The sequence below is a fragment of the Haliotis rubra genome, unplaced genomic scaffold (genome assembly GCF_003918875.1).
Source record: "Haliotis rubra isolate DU_JTF1 unplaced genomic scaffold, ASM391887v1 Scf8, whole genome shotgun sequence".
Lineage (NCBI taxonomy): Eukaryota > Metazoa > Mollusca > Gastropoda > Lepetellida > Haliotidae > Haliotis > Haliotis rubra.
The window spans coordinates 476,032-497,711 of record NW_025767523.1 but is presented as its reverse complement, the minus strand read 5'-3'; the positions used below and the strand labels follow the sequence as shown (position 1 = coordinate 497,711).

The window sequence follows — 21,680 nt, the reverse complement described above, 5'->3', positions numbered from 1 at the left end:
ACACAATCTTATTTCAATGGGTTCCCATCATTGTCTGTCCTGGTACATGAACCACAAATAGCTTCAGCTGTGCCCATTGTTTAAATCACCCCGGTACAAAGCTGTACCGATTAAAACTACATAATTAAAATAATATTCTAATCCTGTACTTAAAGATGGGAGGAAAACATGTCACTGAATTTTAAAAATATTTTGAAATATGTTAAACATGCATGACAAGGGCTGTGCTCATTTATACTCTAGCCCTAGCCCTACATCACCTTGAGCATGTACTAGCTGTGTGGATATGTGCGAATATATAAATATCCTATAATAATAAATAATAATAGATATGACCAAAGCCTCTTGAAAGACTGACATGATAAAAGGGCTGTATTATCATGATAATGGAAGTGGAAGTGACCAGATTGTTACACAACAGTATTGAGGAAGTTCATACAGTGAGGTTATATGCTGATGTGAAATTGCATCAGCAAGATGAAGATCATGATGAAAATCAATCTTCAGCAGCCAATGCTTGTCGTGTGAGTGAGTGAGTGAGTGAGTATGGTTTTACACTGCATTTAGGAATATTCCAGCAATATTATGGCGGGGAACACCAAAAATGAGCTCCACACGTTGTACCCATGTGGGCAAACTGATGTTCATAATGTCAATCACTGGATTGTCGGGTCCAGATTGTTTACAGACCACTATCAGGGCAGTGGGGTAGCCTAGTGGTTAAGGCGTTCGCTCGTCACGCCGAAGGCCCGGGTTCGATTCCCCTCATGGGCACTATGTGTGAAGCCCATTTCTGGTGTCCCACGCCGTGATATTGCCGGAATATTGCTAAAAGCGGCATAAAAACTAAACTCACCCACTCACTCACTCACTCGCAGACCACTATCATTCAACTGGAATATGGACTCCTTGGCAGAAACAATAACCTGTTTGATTGGCATTTGAGAAGTTGATGAGTAATAAGAAAGATAGGATACAGTTTGGGTGACAACTGCTGTGTTGTATCTTGATGCAACATTTCAGTGTAGACAAAGGTATAAGAATCTATACTGAAGTGTAATATCACATAAAAGTTGTCAATAATATGGAAACGCATTCATAGTTTTCAGAGTTTTAATAGGTACAGACATAACAACAGTAAACAATAAATCACGTAATATAAATGATGACTGACTGACTGACTGAGTATGGTTTTACGCCGTTTTTAGCAATATTCCAGCAATATCATGGCGTGGGACACCAGAAATGGGCTTCACAAAGTGTGCCCATGTGGGGAATCGAACCCGGGCCTTCGGCGTGAGGAGCGAACGCTCTTACCACTAGGCTACCCCACCGCCCCTAATATAAATGAGGAAATAACCAATCATCATTAATCTTGTCTTTAGTGATACCAATCAAGTACATCTGTATCAGCTGCATCAGTAGAGCACAAAGCAAAGGTCAACCATTTGTGAAAGGGATTGCTATTTCCTGGCCATTGTATGAGAAAATCACACACAACCATACTGATCACTTAAAAACAGGAAACAATAATTGTGTCTAGTAACTTCATTTAAAATCTGACGGTTACATTGACGTATTTGCCGAGTTTTTTTCAGCCTCATTTACAGTTTCCTCAAACCCTAAAAATTGAAAAGTGTTTTACTCCAATGAATGAAAATCAACATGTCCTGAACACCCAGAATAGTTCAGTTGGTTAAACTGCTAAACAACAGGGTTATATGTTGGTTAAAGTCCAAGATGATAGGTCACGCTAACTTATGAGATTAGAAAAGTTAAACAGACATTGATTTGCAAAATATTCAGAAAAAAAATAATCTAAAATTTGTTTTGTATTATTGTTTTTTCTCAACTACTTGTCCAGATTTTTCACAAATAAAATTATAAATTAAGAAAAGCAGTTGTAGCCAAAATTTGAGAGACCTATATTACTCATTACCTTTGACAGAAGTATGGGCAAGTGGTACGCCCAGTGAGTGCACACATGCCTGAAGGCTGTGGGTATATATAGCTATGTACACATTGCACAGATAGACACTCGGAGGTTTAGCTGGAACATGATCTCATTCCAACCTGCTGAGCTTCCATGTTGGGTGCAACATGATGTCATGATGGTGTCATGTAGCATTCATTTTCATACCTATCTGTGTATGTATGAGTGTGCATGGCTAGAGTTTCACTGTTGCAAGTTATTTGTAAGGAAGACAACTTCTTTATTATGAGCGTTTCGGAGTATATCCTTACTCCTTCATCCTAATTCATGTTTCGGAGTATATCCTTACTCCATCCTGATTCATGTTTCGGAGTATATCCTTACTCCATCCTGATTCATGTTTCGGAGTATATCCTTACTCCATCCTGATTCATGTTTCGGAGTATATCCTGACTCCTTCATCCTGATTCATATTTCGGAGTATATCCTTACTCCTTCTTCCTGATTCATGTTTCGGAGTATATCCTGACTCCTTCCTGATTCATGTTTCGGAGTATATCCTGACTCTTTCATCCTGATTCATGTTTCGGAGTATATCCTGACTCCTTCATCCTGATTCATGTTTCGGAGTATATCCTTACTCCTTCATCCTGATTCATGTTTCGGAGTATATCCTTACTCCTTCATCCTGATTCATGTTTCGGAGTATATCCTTACTCCTTCTTCCTGATTCATGTTTCGGAGTATATCCTGACTCCTTCCTGATTCATGTTTCGGAGTATATCCTGACTCTTTCATCCTGATTCATGTTTCGGAGTATATCCTGACTCCTTCCTGATTCATGTTTCGGAGTATATCCTTACTCCTTCATCCTGATTCATGTTTCGGAGTATATCCTGACTCCTTCATCCTGATTCATGTTTCAGAGTATATCCTTACTCCTTCATGTTTCGGAGTATATCCTTACTCCTTCTTCCTGATGAAGGATTAGGTTGCACTTTGTAATATTGGGTTGCAAAGTTGGGTAACAAAGTACTAAATCGAGCCCTGATGACCCAACAATATTTACTGCTGAATAAAACACTGTTGCAATTTTTGGGAAAGAATGTTTGTTCACTATTATAACACATGAAGCAGATGTCAGTCCATACTTAATTTCTTCTCATCAATATCCAAGTCTCCACTTCTAATAAAGTAATCATGATAATATTTGACACTGTAGTCGACCGTCTGTCTTCTCTACAGTTTACATTGTAGTTATTAATATATAGGGAGACACTGATTTAGGATTTCATCACCTTAAGCTACTTAAGAGGTAACATATTATGGTAGTAGCTGAATATCTGATGTTTTAACAAGGGAGTGTAGGAGAGTGGTAGAGACCGTAGACATGTAGTTGGACATACTGCATAACCAGCACTTCATGACAGTTAGGAATATTTAATACAAGAGTGTTTATTTTTAAGAAGGAAACAAAGGATGTTTGTTAGTGATGATGGAGCCTTAAATGGAAAATGGAATTTTTATACAAATATGACAGGAAGGACATGTATGTGTCAGTTTTGGAATTGGTGCAAGACATCTTGGTGTAGATTCATTTCTCATCTTATGGCTGTGCTGAAAAATATTCAACTCATGTAGACTGTGTGTGAACTATCCACCACTACATTTCTCTGTTGATACAGGAGAGTATAGATGGTCCGTCTTCTGTGCAGAGGTTTTGTTCTGAGTTTCTTTGCACAATGTCGAAAACCGGCATTACTTTGGGTTTCACTCTGTGGCCTAGTCACACTGTTCTAATATAATATAAATACCATGAAAGTGATGTTAAACTCCACTCACTCACTCACTCACTCACTCACTCACTGTGACAAAATGAATACAGGTATCAGTAAGTTTAATACTTCTATTTTCATCTATACAGGAAATTTCATGCAATTCATTTCTATGTGTTTAACATCATGTAGTTGTTTTTCTTTTGAAACTTTCATACTAGCATCATTTTATATTTAAAGGAGTACTCTCCACAGCACTTGTGGGTCATTTAAGGCCCCTTTCTAAAGAACATATGTAGTCTTTGTTATTAGCGTATGTATAAACTGAATGCTAATATACAACTTTGCTTTGAAGATAATGTGTTTTGGAAACCCGTTAGGACTCTCATCATTTCAACTCCCTTGAACAGCTCCAGATACCTCCCCAAATTACATACTTGTGATAGGTATTGCTCATGCTTTGAATGTGACCTTCGTGCAGAAGAGGTGTCATATTTGTAACTTCTGTTATTATTGTACTTCTGATTTCACATTTCTAGTGAATTTACAAGATGTTTCTCTGTGCAGGTTCAACCAAACAGCGTTGCCGAGCGGTGTGGCCTTCAGGCGGGAGACGCCATCTTGAGAATCAACGCAGCAAACACAGACAACTTGACACATGAAAATGCCAAGATGGAAATAGTTCGGTCAGGAAATAACATCGACATGCTTGTTGCCAGGTATGCTGGAGAATAGATCGGCTAGATATATATCAGGTGCTAGAATGAACATAGCTAATACAGTGCAGCAGAGAGTGTTGGTGCTGACGTCATGCTGGGTCTTGCTCAGCATGGATGCCCAATACCCTCAAGGGGATTGGAATGGGGATCAGATGGTCATAATGGCTGCTGAGTATGGACAGTATATGTGACCGACTTTTGGCTGTAATATTAAGATTAGTTGATTGTGTGTCAGAATTAGATCGACTTCTGTTGTTTGTGGGCTTTGTGTCAGGGTGCCCTAACTTTTAGGTGTCACTTAGTTGATTGTGGGTCATTGACTTCAAAAGTATGGATAGTTGCTGTCAAAGAATGGTATGTCTGAACCAGGTCTGATTGGCCAGCAGTTTAGTATTAGTTTTAATACTGTTGACTGAAGCATAACAAACTGTTATTTCCTTCTCTTAAGAGTTAAAGCTACAAGTGTCCATATGCGTTTGGTCGGCAGCAATATGTCTTTGATTTTCCTGTGAAAGATAAAGTTCTTGTGCTATTAGATATTCCGCTGGTATGTTAATACTAAATGTGAAAGTAGTGTTAAGTATGAGGTATATCACCCTTCTATAAAAGCACTGAATGTTTATGACATCTGTTTGAGTGATGTGGAACTGGAATCAAAACAATGGTATATTGGGAAAGGGGTCTGAGGTGTATGTCATTATGAACGGAATAGAGGTACAATATACTGGATAATCACGTACTCCATGCCATGTGCTGCCCAGTGATGCTACAATGCTGTGATACAATCTTGATATTGCTATGTGTAGTGCTATTAGCGAAACTCACGATGATAGTAATAATAGCAGTAGTAATAGTAAAAGACTAAGGCCAGACTGAATGAATTACTTGTTTAATGGACAAATCTACATTTTGCAAAAGTAATAAAATTTGTATTTAATTTGTAATGATATCATTTATTCATTTTGCTCATATTCTTGTTAATAAAACTAATATTTGAACAGTTTTATGGAGTTGAAACACATTCATTTTGCCTTTTGCCATAAGATTAGAAGATAATTTCCCTGGCCTAATAAACATAATATTATGGTAATAATTGTAAGTCTGTGCTACATTACAGGCTTGCCTGATGATAATGGTGTTATACATAATGCATCCATTATGCAATGATAATGCAGCATTGATATATTAGCTGCCTAACAACTGCTCGTATGTCATAGGGGAGCAGTGAAGATCTGGAAGCCACAAGTCACACCATTGTCCTCACTCCGACCAGCTGAACTCAAACCCATCGTTGCAGCAACAGGAGAGGAGTTTGTTCCCGTACAGAAGACATCCCTCGTCATGAACAAGCCCGAGTCTGTAAGGATGTTATGTGTTTTACAGGCAGACTGAACCTGATGCCCTTGTACAAAGGGATATTAGAGCTAAGGTGGTTGTAACTCCCATACTTTAACATAGACTTATGACAGTCTTAGCACTAAGGTTACTTTGTCCGGGGGGCCCCCAGCATCATTTTGTCATCTATTTGATATACTCTCTGATCATTTGAAGGGTGAATGTATATACTCTTTGTCGTGATGCTGTTCTGCAGCAGTAACCAGCCAGGCTTGACAATCATTATGCATTTATATCATTAATATTTATACATTGAACCAAACATGAAATTTTATGAAGAAACATTCCCACACCAATAACAGGAGATAATCAGGAGCATAAACTATTCAGCCAAAAGTTTCATTTCCCAGGTTTTCACATTTACCATATCAAATGACCTGTCCACTGTACCAAAAACTAAAGTTTTTGCCCATGGATGTACATATACTTACATAGACACAGGGGTGGAAATAACCCATTGCCCGACGTCCGAGTCCAGTGTTTTTTTCTGTCGGGCAAGCAAATTTGTATATCATGCTGTACCGGTGTCCAGTTGACTTTCCAATGTTAATTATGTTGTTTATTTAAAAAATCAACAAGAAAACGGACGGTATAGTGGAAATATTATCAGGGCAAGTGATTTTACATGTGCCACTGTACCGGAGTACACTAGCAATTTTAAAGTTATTTCCACCCCTGAGACAAGTATTTTCTCTATATTAGACTACCTTACTACAGATAAAATAGGTCTACAGCATAAAACCCATTCCCTCACTCATCCACTTAAAGTCACATTTCTAGTTCAGTACTCTACTGAAGTTGACTCACGGATTACCCTGTTCCAAACAATCTTCCTTTATATTTTGACAACCATAATGAAGAAAGAATTTGAAATTTACTGTCTGTCAGTTGTTATAGACCAAGTATTTTCTTACAGCATTGATGAACACAGGACATATAGAGAGCATCAATCATTATTACTAAACCCCCACCACTGGAAAATGTTTATATGCCTAAGGGACCTATGACATTGGCTGCAGTAGGATAAGTACTTATTGTTTAGTGGGGGAGGTGGGGTAGCCTAGTGGTTAAAGCGTCCGCTCCTCATGCCGAAGACCCTGGTTCGATTCCCCACATGGGCACAATGTGTGAAGCCCATTTGTGGTGTCCCCCCTGCAGTGATATTGTTGGAATATTGCTAAAAACGGCGTAAAAACCCTACTCACTCACTCACTGTGAATTTAGTTTTATGCCGCACTCAGCAGTATTCCAGATATATAGCAGCGGTATGTAAATAATTGAGTCTGGACCAGACAATCCACTGATCAACAGCATGAGCATCGATCTACGCAATTGGGATATGATGACATGTGTCAACCAAGTCAGTGAGCCTGACCACCCGATCACGTTAATCGCCTCTTACAACAAGCATGGGTTACTGAAGATCAATTCTAACCCGGATCTTCACAGGTCACCCATTGTGGATGTGAGAGCATGTGAAGACACCAGAGGCGTGTTCAGAACCGCGAGCGCCCTCGCGATTGCCTCCTGCGGCTTCGCAGATCGACCCTGAACAGACGCTTGGGCTTGGTTACAATAAACCATTCCTGACCAACTCGTGTTGTTCCGGGACAAGCCGAATAGCTTCTTTATTATATTCTTAAGGGTGAAATACTGTAAATATTGGTGAAAATAAAAATGGTATTGTCATTTTCACTGAGTAGAATATCACTTTTGCCTGGAACTACGAAACGCGAACTACGAAATCGATGTCTCGATCATTTATAAACAATGATCAAAATATAATAAATAGAATATTTTGTTAATGTTGTCAATGGTTACGCAACTAGTGAACATATCAACTTTTTTCAGACCACTCGATGACATATACATGTTATTTGACAACATTAACAAAATATCCTCTATGTCTTCTTTTTGGAGGTTACGGAAAGGGCCGAGTGGCTCAGGCAGGCACAGGCGTTCAGGATCGAGCGCTCACTAGCGTTCGCGGGCCCTCGCGGTTCTGAACACGCCTCTGTTCTTTGTGTAGAGTTACCTCCTCTTGGTGTATCCTAAAAGTTGGATTGTGGGTTTGAATCATTGTTGTCCTTGAAATGTTTCTAGGTCTGTCAACACAGTGCTTACGCTCTTAGGCTTCATAAAATGGTAAACATGTAAGACCTGTATCACATCAGACTTTCCGGCGACATCTACATGACACGCAGTGATGTAACTGGATTACTATTCAAATTGGTGTCAAACCCCAAACTCGCTCGCTTGCTCGCTCCTTCACTCACCCACCCACCCACCAACCCACTCACTCACTCACTCACTCTCACCCACCCTCACTCACTCACTCACTCACCCACCCACCTTCACTCACACTCACCCACCCACCCACACTCACTCACTCACCCACTCACCCACTCACTCATTATGTGTCTTCTTGTGATCAAGAATGGTCGATTGTCTTCCAGGAACCATGCAGAATAGGCAGCACTCACAACCGGGCAGCGAAGCCATTTGGTGCTGCAGCTGGTGGTGGTGGGAGCAAGACTGCCACGCCCAATGTCGTCCACTCACAGTATAACACGCCCATCGGGCTCTACTCAGCAGGAAACATCGCCTCTACCTACTCCTCACAAACGGCTGGTATACAACGTGAGATGGAGAAGTAAGTTTCAGAAACGAATGCTTCATCATTATCATCATCATCATCATTCCTCGTTGCCCTGTGTTTCACATCTTCCCTATACAGCACAAGTCAGGTTGTACATGTAGGACAGTTATACCAGGTGGATCAATCATTACCTTGTATACACTCAGCATTTGTCACCTGTGTGGTGTATAGTACAGGTATTGATTGCTCTACTGGATGTGGTAGGGGTCCACGTATATTGATGACTCATCAGTTTGTGTTGACAGTAGGGTGTGGTTGCTCTGGGTGATTTGGCTTGCTCCATACAGAAGGACCATGAGTAAACATTGACACAATAAGGATGATATCTAGTAGGTTGGGGAATACGGGATGGCGGCTGACAGTTGTCAGGTGTCTTTTGAAACTGTCGAATATTTATCACCATTAAAAATTATTGTACATTACTTAAATGAACATTTGATGAAACTCTGTAATAACCTTAGGGAAATATAGGGAAATGGTGGAAAATATTTAGCATAAATTAATCAACTGGCGTGAATTTGAATATCTGAATATATTGGGGTTTGTATTTAGAACTTCAACTGCTATCAACTGCCACTTTTAGCAATATTCCAGCAATATCACAGCGGGGGACACCAGAAATGGGCTTCACACACTGTACCCATGTGGGGAATTGAACCAGGGTCTTTGGCGTGATGAGCGAATGCTTAAACCGTAAGGCTACCCCAACCCCCTGATTGGGCAAGGAAGTGCCAGCAGACCTAATGATTGTTTCATAAAACAACAAACAAATAAACATTAAAGGAGACCAGCCATGGCATCATAATGGAATGGCCAATAATTTGTTCACTGCTCTGAGATCAGCAGTTCTCAATCTTGATATGACACCTAGTTGATGTCATTAGAGCCTTGGGCTTTTTCACAAAGCAGCATAGTGCTATGACTTTTGTGATACCTATACTTTAACTAGCCTTACAAGAGTTTTAGCACTTTCATGGTTATGGAATTGGGGCCCAGGTGTTTCTTAAATGCAGTACAATGTTCCGAAGAAAAAATAAGAACCCCAGCATCTCAACATATTGGTCAGTAAAATTATTTGAACGTTTGTTTTCTTGTCCCAGGTTGGATGTGAGTACTTCTGACGTGGGTGCTCGGATGAGTGGGACCTACCAACCCATGGGTGGAGAAGAACAGCAAGGTCAGGAGAGTGCACGCTTCCAGGAGACCCCAGACGGGCAGGAACCCGAATATAAGGGCTACACTAACCCGCATGTTCAGTCACGCACGTTCAAGGCCCTGCAGGATAACTTAGAGGAGCAGGGCGAGCTGCCACGTATGTGTTGGTTTGCATGTTTCACTACATTGTCAGGGCTCTCAAACAGAATACCCCTCATCCAGTTGATGGTATTGCTGACCAATCTGGGACTGGCATCATGTGGCTGTGTGTTAATGGGATAATCTGAAACACCCTTTGATTTAGCCTGAAACAGCCATTATTTGATCTGAAACACCCTTGTGATTTAGCCTGAAACAGCCATTATTTGATCTGAAACACCCTTGTGATTTAGCCTGAAACAGCCATTATTTGATCTGAAACACCCTTGTGATTTAGCCTGAAACAGCCATTATTTGATCTGAAACACCCTTGTGATTTAGCCTGAAACAGCCATTATTTGATCTGAAACATCCTTGTGATTTAGCCTGAAACAGCCATTATTTGAGCTGAAACACACTTGTGATTTGATCTGAAACAGCCATTATTTGATCTGAAACATCCACGATTTAGTCTGAAACACTCATCATTTGATGTGAAACACCCATGATTTAGTCTGAAATGCATGATTTAAACTGTAACTCCCATTATTTGATCTGAAACACCCACGATTTAGTCTGAAACCACCACGATTGAGTCTGAAACACCCATCATTTGATCTGAAACACCCACGATTTAGTCTGAAACCACCACGATTGAGTCTGAAACACCCATCATTTGATCTGAAACACACATGATTTAGTCTGAAACGCCCATGGTTTAGTCTGAAATGCTCATGATTTAGTCTGAAACACCCATGATTTAGTCTGAAACACCTATGATTTGGCCTGAAACACCTATAATTTGGCCTGAAACACCCATGATTTGATCTGATACACCTATGGTTCAATCTGGAACACATCCATGATTTAGTCTGAAACATCCATGATTTAGTCTGAAACACCCATGATTTAGTCTGAAACACCCATATTAGTACATATGAAGCACCTAAAGGATTTATAACCATTTGTGCGAAAAAGACTTACAGTAACATAATGGAATCAGAAATGTAGGTATTCAGAATTTGTAGTTCTTTCTTGTTTTTTGTTGAAGTTGAGTTGAACAACTGAGGATAGTATTGTTTGAGAGCTTTGACAAACTATAATACACAGATGGTGTCACAACATATTCATTTGTTCCACAGTTGCTCACAGTGTATATCTGTACCCTGATAAAGGCACTAGCCTTTGAGAACCTGAAGTTATCTCCCTTGTGTCTCAAAACCAGACAAATGACACCTTTTTTTCTCAGTACAGAAAATCAGTTTTCAGAATCGCTGTGTTTCAGAAATTGGTAAATACCCAATAAGCGTCAAATATCGGCTTCAGTGGGTGAACAGCCAATCAGACCATTATTGTAATGTTTATTGCAAACCTTTCTATGTTGATCTGGAGCTGATTTTGATAGAACTAGGGTAGTGTGACTTCCATCCCTCGATGTATCGCTTTCTAAATGTCTCACAATTATCAGCAGATTATATATTATCAAGGGGGATCATTCATTTGACCTAGCATCTGTATTTACTTAAGGTATAATTCATCTATTTACTGAGTATTTCTATTGTCATTTTTTTAAATATCACTCACCAATTTTTAAGATGATACTAAAAGAACATTATTTATTACTAGGAAATGGACCAATATTGTTACCATGGTAACCTAACCTAACAGGTGATAATTTATGCATGTTTTGTGTACAGATTACCAACATGCCTTCAAACTCAATTTTCTAGCTAAGAAAATTAATAACAGATACCATATTTTAAACCAGTGAAATTGAACCCTGTCTTAAAAGATATTCTGCCCGCGAAGATTAGTAATAATGCACCTCATGAGTGGACATTAAGAAGAAATCTATTGTCTTAACAATGATTGATTTGTAAGAGTTTGCATGGAAATATAACATGTTAACATTTTAAAATTAACATAATAGTTGAAAAAGTGCTGAACTGTTGTGTGTTGTTGTGTTTGAAGTTTTTGAGTTGGTTTGCATTTCGTCCTGCATGTTAAGTTAAGACCTCAAATAAGAGGGCTTCAGTGTCACATGACTGTCATGTGACTGCTTGACCACACTGCTCTTAGTGTCATGGTAGTGACAAACACAAATATATTGCCTGCAGTAACAATATCAGGTTTTTTTAAAACACAATAGAAGATTTAGTGGGATATATATAGTTAATATCGAAGACAATATCTTCTAAATGGGATAGGAGCAAGGGCACTTTTATTACAGTCCAACATATTCGAAGCATTTTGTGATTTGCCTATGAAATTGACAACAGTCATTGGTTGTTGCATTGAAGTTAAAACGTGATGTGAGCCCTGCCCAGGGACTCCCTCAGACTGAGGTTCTGACTTGACATAGCCTTGTGATATGTCTCAGATATTACTGATAACTACATAAAACATCTCAATGAGTTCAAACCTGTCATTTAAAATTTTAATTTATTATTTTACTGATCAGATGTCAACTACAAACAAATGTTTAACGTGTAAATTGTTTTGTTTGTTTGGGCCTCTTTATTAAAATAGATTTTTTTAAACTTGCAAATTTAAGGAATTTGGAAAAATTATTTTGAAAATTGCTGTAGTAGCTTTATGACACAGGAGCCTTATTTTGCAGTGCTTGCTTCGTGTATCACGTAGTGTTGGTGGAATTGCTGTTTGTATTCATTGCATTTTGTATTGATTGAATTAACAACATCTGGCACCAATAAGATTAAGGTCAAAATATCACATAATATCGGTCAATATATACAATTTGATGAACATATTTTAATCATAATATTTTGTCTACAAGTTCAATAATTTAAATGTGCTCATGTTATACAATTTATAATGAAAAGTGTTCAAATTCTCAGTTTTCAGTTTCTACTGTTCCTAAATTTGTCCTGGTGATAAGGTTTAGATGAAGCATTCGTTTTTCAGAATCAGGAGCAGGATTCCGGTCCGTAAAAGCTCCAACTGCTCTCCCTGCAAGTCAGAAGAAGCCTCAGCAACCGTCCATGAGATGCGGAGGTTGTGACATGCTTGCTCAGTAAGTGTGAATCTGGTACTCCATTCCTCAGAAGCATGTTAACTCTTTAACATACACTGTACTAGGGCTGGGACGGGTCCAAATTTTCTACCGGGCACCCCACCCCCTATTACCCTATCCTACCTGGGTACCCATTATGTTAATTCCTGACATCAAATTTGCAAGAAATGGCAATATATTTTTCAGCTCGGAGGCTAAAATCTCAATATCTTTATCATGTATTATATTCAAAAGAGGTGATTGTAAATTATGTCTAAATCTTCAAAAACAATACAACCTTTTAATCATGAAAGAATAACATATTTACATTGTTGAATCTATTAGTCACATGATCATGATGGGTCCGGGTATTGAGACGGCGGGTCCCAACTCATTACCCACACGTCCGGGTTATCTGGGTTACCCGTCCCAGCCCTACACTGTACACGTTTATATGTATGTACATTGTAAGGTAATGAACCATATAAGTAAACCATGAGCACAAGTTATATACTTATGGAAATGACTAAGGGGACACCTGAAAGTACAAGTGTTCGTTTATTTATTTCCAGAATTTCACTCACAGTGCAATACATGCCTTGTGAAGGAACCTGGAACAGAATAAAGGAACACTTGTACTTTCATGTGTTCCCTTATTTGTTCCCCTGAGTATATTAACGTAATATTGTAATATGGCTGATTTTTACATTAAGCAATATTGATATAGTTGTCTCTTTTGCCTTTTCCATTTTTGATACTACTCTCCTGAAAACTATTTTTATTGAATAAACATTTAACAAGAATTGTTATCTATTAATTTTGAAATATGAAATGGAACAAATTCTTATATCTGTTCTCAGGGGTGTGATTGTGAAAGCCAATGGAGTTCCTTACCATGTGGCCTGTTTCAAGTGTGCAGCATGTGGTATGAACCTCAAACAGAAAGGTACGTTTCATATTACTCATCATTCTCTTCCCACAGAGGTTACTTGTCATATCTTCCTATGAACCTCTGTTCTAATACAGCCCTTTCATGGTGCGAGTGTTCATAATTCGTGATTGGTTGCAATCAGATTTAGTTGTGCAATCAGTGATGTTGTTTCAAAAGTGATCATTTGCAAGGCCTCAGTAATTTGTGCATGCTTCGGGAAAATTAGAACATCTTCCCATGCGGGATGCGCAAAAGTTTCTTCTAGACAGAGAACTCAGTCATGTAATGGCGGATCAATGGCGACACCATCGCCCTCGTTGACAACGGACAAGCTTATCATTAAATGTCTTGTGTGTCACATTAACACAAGTCCCTGACAGAGAAGAGGGATATTTGTGGCCCCATACTTGCTTACATTAGTCAGGTTGGATTTAAGTCGATGTAACACGTGTTCTGGTTGGATAGAAAGAAGGGACATAATTCGTGTTGCGATTTTTTGCCGCTAGGGATTTTACGAGGACCGGGAAATATGGCCGTATTAGAACAGAGGTTCGTAGGAAGATATGACAAATAACCTCTGTGGGAAGAGAATGATTAGTCATACTATGCTTGCCACAAACAAGTAATAGACCCCTGAAGATCTGGGTTTGAATTGATCTTCAGTAACCCATGCTTGTCGTAAGAGGTGAATAACGGGATCGGGTGGTCAGGTTCGCTGAATTAGTTGACATATGTCATTGTATCCCAATTGAGTAGATCGATGCTCATGCTGTTGATCACTGGATTGTCTGGTCCAGACTCAATTCTTTACAGACCGCTGCCATATAGCTGGAATATTGTTGAGTGTGGCGTAAAACTATACTCACTCACAAACAAGTCATGGGGTGAGAAATTTGAGGGATAGCTTCACAACCTTCGGGACAAACAGAAGTATATTTGGAGGAGGACGAAGATGATGATAACAGCAACAACAGTGACGATGCAGGTTTATGATGATGATTTGATGTTAATGATGATGATCAAATTGATCAAGTGATCAGTTTCAGATAAACTCATTCACATGCTGCTTGTGATTTGAAAAAGTGAATAAAAAGTTTTGTAACAGATTTTGTTGTTAGTTATAACATACTGTACATTGTCCTACATGTGTGTTTTATTTGTGCTACAGGTTACTTCGTGGTTGAGGAGAAGCTGTACTGTGAAACCCATGCAAGACAGAGGGCCCAGGCCCCAGGGCCTGACATGGTGTCTGTACCGGTCTACAGGTGAGTCCTGTGTGAGTCTGCGTGAACAAGGACATATAATAACTTTTGATGAAGATGATTGAAAAGCTACTGTAAGTCATTGTTGAATATTGATTCCATTGAATATTGATTGTGAATACTTAGACACTTAGGACAATTGTTTTATGTCTTAAGGCCAGACCAATTTTATTTCTTGTTTTACGGATTTATGTCCTCAGAAGGGAAAAAAAATAAAATTAAAAATCACCAGTCAAAGTAATATTCCTTTTAAATACTAAAAGTGTTTTACTTTTGGCAATACATTTTTGGCCAATAAAAAACATTAGGTTTTTATTTTTTGAGAAGGGAAAATCATTTTTATTATTTTTATTATTCTTGATTACGACCGGCGGATCCGTAGAACAAGACATAAAATTGGTCTGGCCTAATGTTACAATGCATATATTTAGTTATATTAATGTTTGGAATATTTGCTTTTACAGGTAAATATTTTGTTGAAGATTATCAAGTTGTGTGCAAGAAGTCCTCCCAGACCAACTACCAGCCCAGCCTGTCATCCCTGTTTCCTTCCATAGACTGACCAGTCATAGCATATAGAAGAGTTCACTTGTAGATAATGGGGATGATAAGATGAAAAAGGCATTACAATAGATCTGGAAGCTAGAGACACCTCAGCTTTATTCCCTAGTTGTCTCCCCTATCGGCTGAGTTTAGACAGGGTTGTCATCAAATTCATCCTCATCTGACGTGGAGCTTGTTTATTCAATTTTACTTTCATTCATTGTGTCATGACTGTGAATCACCTTTTGACAAAAGGTGTCAAGAGATCTGATATTTTTTTGTCACTACATATCAACAAATTTTAGTTTGTTACATCCATTTTATTTGGGAATTCTGTATTTTGTTTATTTATCACAACAATTGTTTTAAAAACAAATCCTTTTTCCCGGGACAAATATGCTAAATTATCCATGCCCAAAAGGCATTTACAATGCAATTATCATGGTACAGTTGTCAATGTATATTAGCAGCTCTATGACTGGTTTCCAGAAGGTATTCTGCTACCTAGTCCTTAAGAAATGCCAGCTTATGTACTGTTTACAACTATAAACATCACATATTAAAACAATATTACTATGGTATGATTTCTTTCATTCCATTATGACAAGAATTTGATAGTGCAAACTTGAAGATAATTTCGACATCTGGAAAATAAAAAAATAAATAGCTGACATGATTCATGATAGTGTTCCATGATTTCTACACAAAGCCCTCTTAGTGTTCATGGTTTGTGTTTTTCTGCTGTATTTACTTGTTTCTGTTCTGAAAGCAAGGTTTATTTTTTTAGCAAGATGTAAGCAGTGTTATGTTAATTTTTTGCTCAAACAACTTTCAACAGCTCTACTGATTGTGTTTGTTTACAATACAAGTATGTGTTTTGTGATGCGGTGTTCCTTTTGAAAGGTATTTTTTTATTGAAAGAAAACAACAAACAGATCAAAACAATCATTTGGTCGCCTAAATGGTGAAATAAGTTAATTTACTTTACAAATGGTTTGAAATCCTAACCTAGTTTTTCCCAAGTCAGCTTTCTCGTAAAGGGAAGTAACTCCTAGTTGCAAAGAATGGTAAACTAAGCAAGGGTAAGTTCATTTGTTACAAATTGTAAGGGAAGTAACTCTGAATCCCAACAATGCACACACAGATGTGAGATAGTTATGAGATGTTATAAGTGATGATTGTTATGAGATGCATAATGGTTTATGCATATATTTATCGAGTCATAATGAACATGTGATGAGCAAAATAAGAAGTGAAGTTTAAACTCCTGTGATACAAGTGGTGATAGCATTGCAAAAGATATTAAAGCAGAACGTCAAGACAGGGTAACATTGTAAATACTATCAGAGTAGATCTGTTATGTATGTATTAGATCAATATTTCTGTTAATATAAAATCATTATCGGCCAGACAAATTAATGAATTGTTCTTTCTATATATTTATCTTAAGAGGAAAGAGGGAGAAATTATTTATTCACTGAATAAATTTATTATTGCTATGTGCATATTACTGTAATTTTTGTGTATATCACATTTTTTAAGGTTCATTTTCAGAGCAATCATAGTTGAGAGAAGATGCAAGGAGAACAAATAGTGTCAAAATATTAAGTTATCAGTAAAATATTCAAATATTAAGTTTGTCTGGTCTTGAATATAATTGATATTTTTAGGTAGTTAATAGAGAGACTTTTGTAGTAAGAATCAATTAAAGCTTCTTTTTTTTATTTGTAATCCTTTCAATCATCATGGTCATAATTACATTATATATTTCAATGGTCAACTCTCCTGTTTAATAAGGTGCAATGTGTTATCCATTTGTGTGTATGTTTCAGTTTGCAAGATGTTTTAACCTGGAATGTTGTTTTGTGAAATATTGTATGAATATTCTTTAAAAATATTTCATATATTTCTGTTATTTTGCTGTCTGGATATGGAGTCAGATAATTTCATAATTGAAGTTACATAATATTTTGGTGAAAATATTTTCACAACCATTAAGGGTACTAACCAAAGAATAAGTTTAGGCATGTCAAGTTTTAATTTTTTTAGGACTTAGAGTTGTGAGTACATGTTTTTGGATAATTCATAACAATGATAAAAATTATTTATGTTTGGCATTCATGTCCTAGACATTGATTTTGATATTGAAAGCATGTATTTTTTATATTTATTGGTAGATGTTTGTGACACAAACACTTACAGTTCCATTTGGAAGAGTAACAAAGAAACACCATCTCATGAACAGCCAAGCATCTGCAAGTGAGATGGGCTGTTATACCATATAGCTATGGGCTACATGTATACGGGCTGTTATAGCATATCAATGCTATTGGCTACATGTATACAAGCGGAGTGCTAACATTGGTGCTATAAAACACAGGGTGGCTGTGTTCAAATCAGTAGGGCCAGAATGTTCCATTATATCAAAATATGGCAATAAAATTTTGCTTTTTCAGTTTTCAATAGTGCTGGTGTTTCCTTCTTCCTTCTCTTAGCAAAGCGAGTGGTTTTTGATTATTGAAATGTTCATGGTAGATCATTGCAGCCTGTAAAGGATCAAGTCTGGAACAGACAAACCTGTGGCTGATAATCTGAGCAACAGCCCACATGGTAGGGTATGAGTACATACAAGAACACAGAATTTGACCAACCAATCTAGCAGTGTGTGGTGTTTGCTATTTTAACATGGGCAGTGGGATATCCTAGTGGTTAAAGCATTTGCTTATCACATCAAAGACCTGGGTTTGACTGAGCATAGATATGGTGACTGACCAAGGACCATCAGGACAAACTTGGATTCAAACCACTATCATGCACCTCTGCCCAGTCAATGGTGGGGACTTAATGACTGGACCATGTGTGGTTGCCCTGATTACAGTCTAAGTAAACTTAGGCTCAGTATTATTCGTTACACTGTTATACTGAGTCTCATTATAACAGTGTAACGAATAATACTGAGCCTAAGTTTACTATGACTGCCCTGGTTAATACTGGTGATAACTCTGAATAACTGAGTAACTGAGATGCTCTGATAAAAGAAGAAAGAATACACTTAAAAACAAGATTTGACCAGACACTTACAAATGTTATCAAAATGTTATTCAGCTGAAGACAGCTGTCAAAATTCTACATACCTGGGGCCTAAAACACACAATGATCATAGGCGGGTCCAGAAGGGGTGTGCACAAGTTCAAAGTGCAAAGTTCTCTGACAATATCACTGGGGTCTGTCTGCAGTGGGAAGAAGGCCTGGAGTCATCTTGTTTTTAAGTTGTTGCTGCAGGTCTGTCAGTAGTATAAGTAGTGGTGGTGGTAGTAGTATTAGTAGAGTGAGTGAGTTTAGTTTTACTGCTGCACCCAGCAATATTCCAGCTGTATGGGGGTCTGTAAACAATGGAGTCTGGACCAGACAATCCAGTGATCAACAGCATGAGCATCGACCTACACAACTGGGATAAGATGACACGTGTGTGCGATGACATGTGTCAACCAAGTCAGCGAGCCTGACCACCCGATCACCTTAGTCGCCTCTTACAACAAGCATGGGTTACTGAAGGTCAATATTCTAACCCGGATCTTCACAGGTCCATTGTGAGGTGAGGTGAAATTGGGTTTTACGTCGTACTTGAGAATATTTCGCTCATATGACGACGTGCATGCGTGTGTATGTGTATGTGCGGCTGCTTCTACTAGCCCAGACTTAAGCTGGTTTTATAGTGCTAGCTCACTGAGATACCATGCCGCAGTGAAGCATGAATACCCCACTCAGACACAGTATACTGACTCCGAGCCGACCAGTCCTTGTTGTACCCATTAATGCCGACAGAGACCAACAAGTACCATATTTTAACGTCTTTTGGTATGACGCGACCGGGGATCGAACCCGCGACCTTCCGCTCTCCGGGCGGACGCTCTAACCACTACACCACGGAGGCGGTCTAGGTCCATTGTAGTAGAACTAGTAGTAGTGGTGGCAGTAGTATCAAGTACCTAAGACAATTACAGGAAAGTGGGCAAATACATTATATTCGGGATAGTTAAGGGTGGGATCACACAGGTACAAGAATTAGTACTTTGCTGATGAAGCGTAATCCCAAATATAAAGTATATTACGGGATTATACTAATTTGAAAGGTCCCTTTGTTTTCATACCTGATCAGCCGTGATGACTGACATCGTTGTTCTCTTGGACAGTATATATAATACATAATTGGCTCCGTTCAACAAAGCGATGTAAGTGCTACAACTGTGGTAGAAGACTTCAAGTCATGTTAAAAGAGGAGTGACTGCTATTATCGCATTGTGGAACCAACCCAAAGTTTGGTAATGGGCTGTTTGTTCTTCGGAGATAATCGAGACTAAGTCTGTAACAGTTAAGGAGGAAAAGGGGGTACAGGGTGTTTTGAAAAGCAGGCACGTGTCTGAAATGGTCATTTATTATGACACACCGCAGATACCTTGAGAGTCTCTCCTATGCGGTGGGCCTGTGTATGGATGGGCCAGATGAATCTGGCTCCGCGTGTTGAGATACTGCTGGCATTCTGTTTGGCAGGGATATGGCATCAAAAACAGGTGGAATGCAAAGTAAACAGATTAGTCACAAGACTTATTCATCTAAACACAAGGACCTATATTCTATTATGTTGAAATTCTTAAATTATTCGGTGATGCATAAATCATTAAAAAGCTTAAGCATACAACTTTATCGTTAACAACTTCTTGTTTATTGCATAGGGCGACGTTTCTTACAAAGTTAGATCACTCAGAGTTTGACTCGAGAGTTATACGTCGAAACGTCGATATAAACGAACTTGTTACCATAAAGTTGTATGAAGCCAACTTCTAGAATGCCGATGAAGCAATCACAAAAATGCCGAAAGATTGTAGTTTACATTGCCATCGTCTATAAAGATACACATAGGCTTTAATGTCTTGAGGTGAGTCTGCTTGTTCAAATCAAAGGGCACAAGGAAAATTATGGCGAGTATCTAGTTCATGGTGCAGTTGGTGTGACCTTTTGTCAACCTTGTATATTCAGACGAATAGTGAGTGAGTATTGTTTTACGCCGCTTTTAGCAATATTCCCGCAATATCACGGCCGGGGACAGTAACCTCCCAAAACCTACATACCACAACCCCTACAGCTTATAACAACAAAGTTCATGGTCCAGTGCACTGCTAATCTCCTGCCTGTTACCTATTTCATACAATGGACCAGCCCAAACACTTAGCAATTGAGAGAATGATTTTAATGAGCAGTAACCAAACTAAGAGTTTGATAAAATGGTTTTAATGGATGATAACAAAAATATTTTTAACAAATGTTTAATAATATTGAACTTGAGGAGGTTTAATTCTGGGCTGTATGGGTTATGGGATGTAGGGGTTTACTGAAAGACCAGAAATGGGCTTCACACAATGTACCCATGTGGGGAATCGAACCGGGGTCTTCGACGTGACGAGCCGCTGTAACCATTACCGCCCCTCAGATGAATAGGAGCGCGTGGATTACATAGTTTGTTTACACGTGCAGAGTGCATCCACTGTGATCTATCAGGCACTATTTATATCAACCAGTTTTCACATGGTGAATTTTGCTCCACGCCTCCACAAACTTGCAAACATCTCCAAACACACAAAATATTTGCTGCAATATTGTATCATATACATGTTCAGATTTTATACAATGTTATAAAGTTCTGTTTTCTTACATGTCTTCCGTTGTATGGCTTAATGGCTACAGAAGGATAATAAATGGACGAATATCATCTTTATAACAACCGGAGCTGGAAGAAAAGTTGTATGAAAGGTGTCTGGGCTTTTTTGGTAGTCACGTGATGGTACTATGGCATTATTATGCCATTGATGACGTGTGTGGATAGAACACACACGCACACGAGCGCGCACGCACGCACACACATACACACACACTGACAAACTCCATGTGACAACAATTCTACATTACACAGAAATGTTATTCATATAACGCAGATATGTACATGTTGTAATTACTTACAACATCAGAAAATAGAATTACCAACTAAGATAGTCAAAAATGTTTCTTCTTGGTACAAAAAAATGCCCATAGATCTTTTATTCACAAATCTGTTTAAAATTGTACAATTTGCTCTCACTCTCTCCTCTCTCTCTCTCTCTAC

General features: G+C 38.5%; 1 protein-coding gene across 2 annotated transcripts in view; it reads left to right on the top strand.

The window, feature by feature from the left end:
* LOC124261401 (PDZ and LIM domain protein 3-like) overlaps nt 1-17,986 on the top strand; it is a 28,047-nt gene extending 10,061 nt beyond the window's left edge. Inside the window, exons 2-9 of one of the 2 annotated variants that reach the window (XM_046695719.1) lie at nt 4,276-4,427; nt 5,645-5,786; nt 8,279-8,475; nt 9,582-9,658; nt 12,700-12,808; nt 13,648-13,733; nt 14,887-14,983; nt 15,445-17,986. In XM_046695719.1, coding sequence (XP_046551675.1) covers nt 4,276-4,427; nt 5,645-5,786; nt 8,279-8,475; nt 9,582-9,658; nt 12,700-12,808; nt 13,648-13,733; nt 14,887-14,983; nt 15,445-15,448 — 864 coding nt within the window. In that variant the 3' untranslated portion in view covers nt 15,449-17,986. Of the gene's footprint in view, nt 1-4,275; nt 4,428-5,644; nt 5,787-8,278; nt 8,476-9,581; nt 9,794-12,699; nt 12,809-13,647; nt 13,734-14,886; nt 14,984-15,444 lie in introns of both variants that reach the window. The other variant, XM_046695718.1, reaches the window with a different exon arrangement.
* Nucleotides 17,987-21,680: the final 3,694 nt, after the last annotated feature.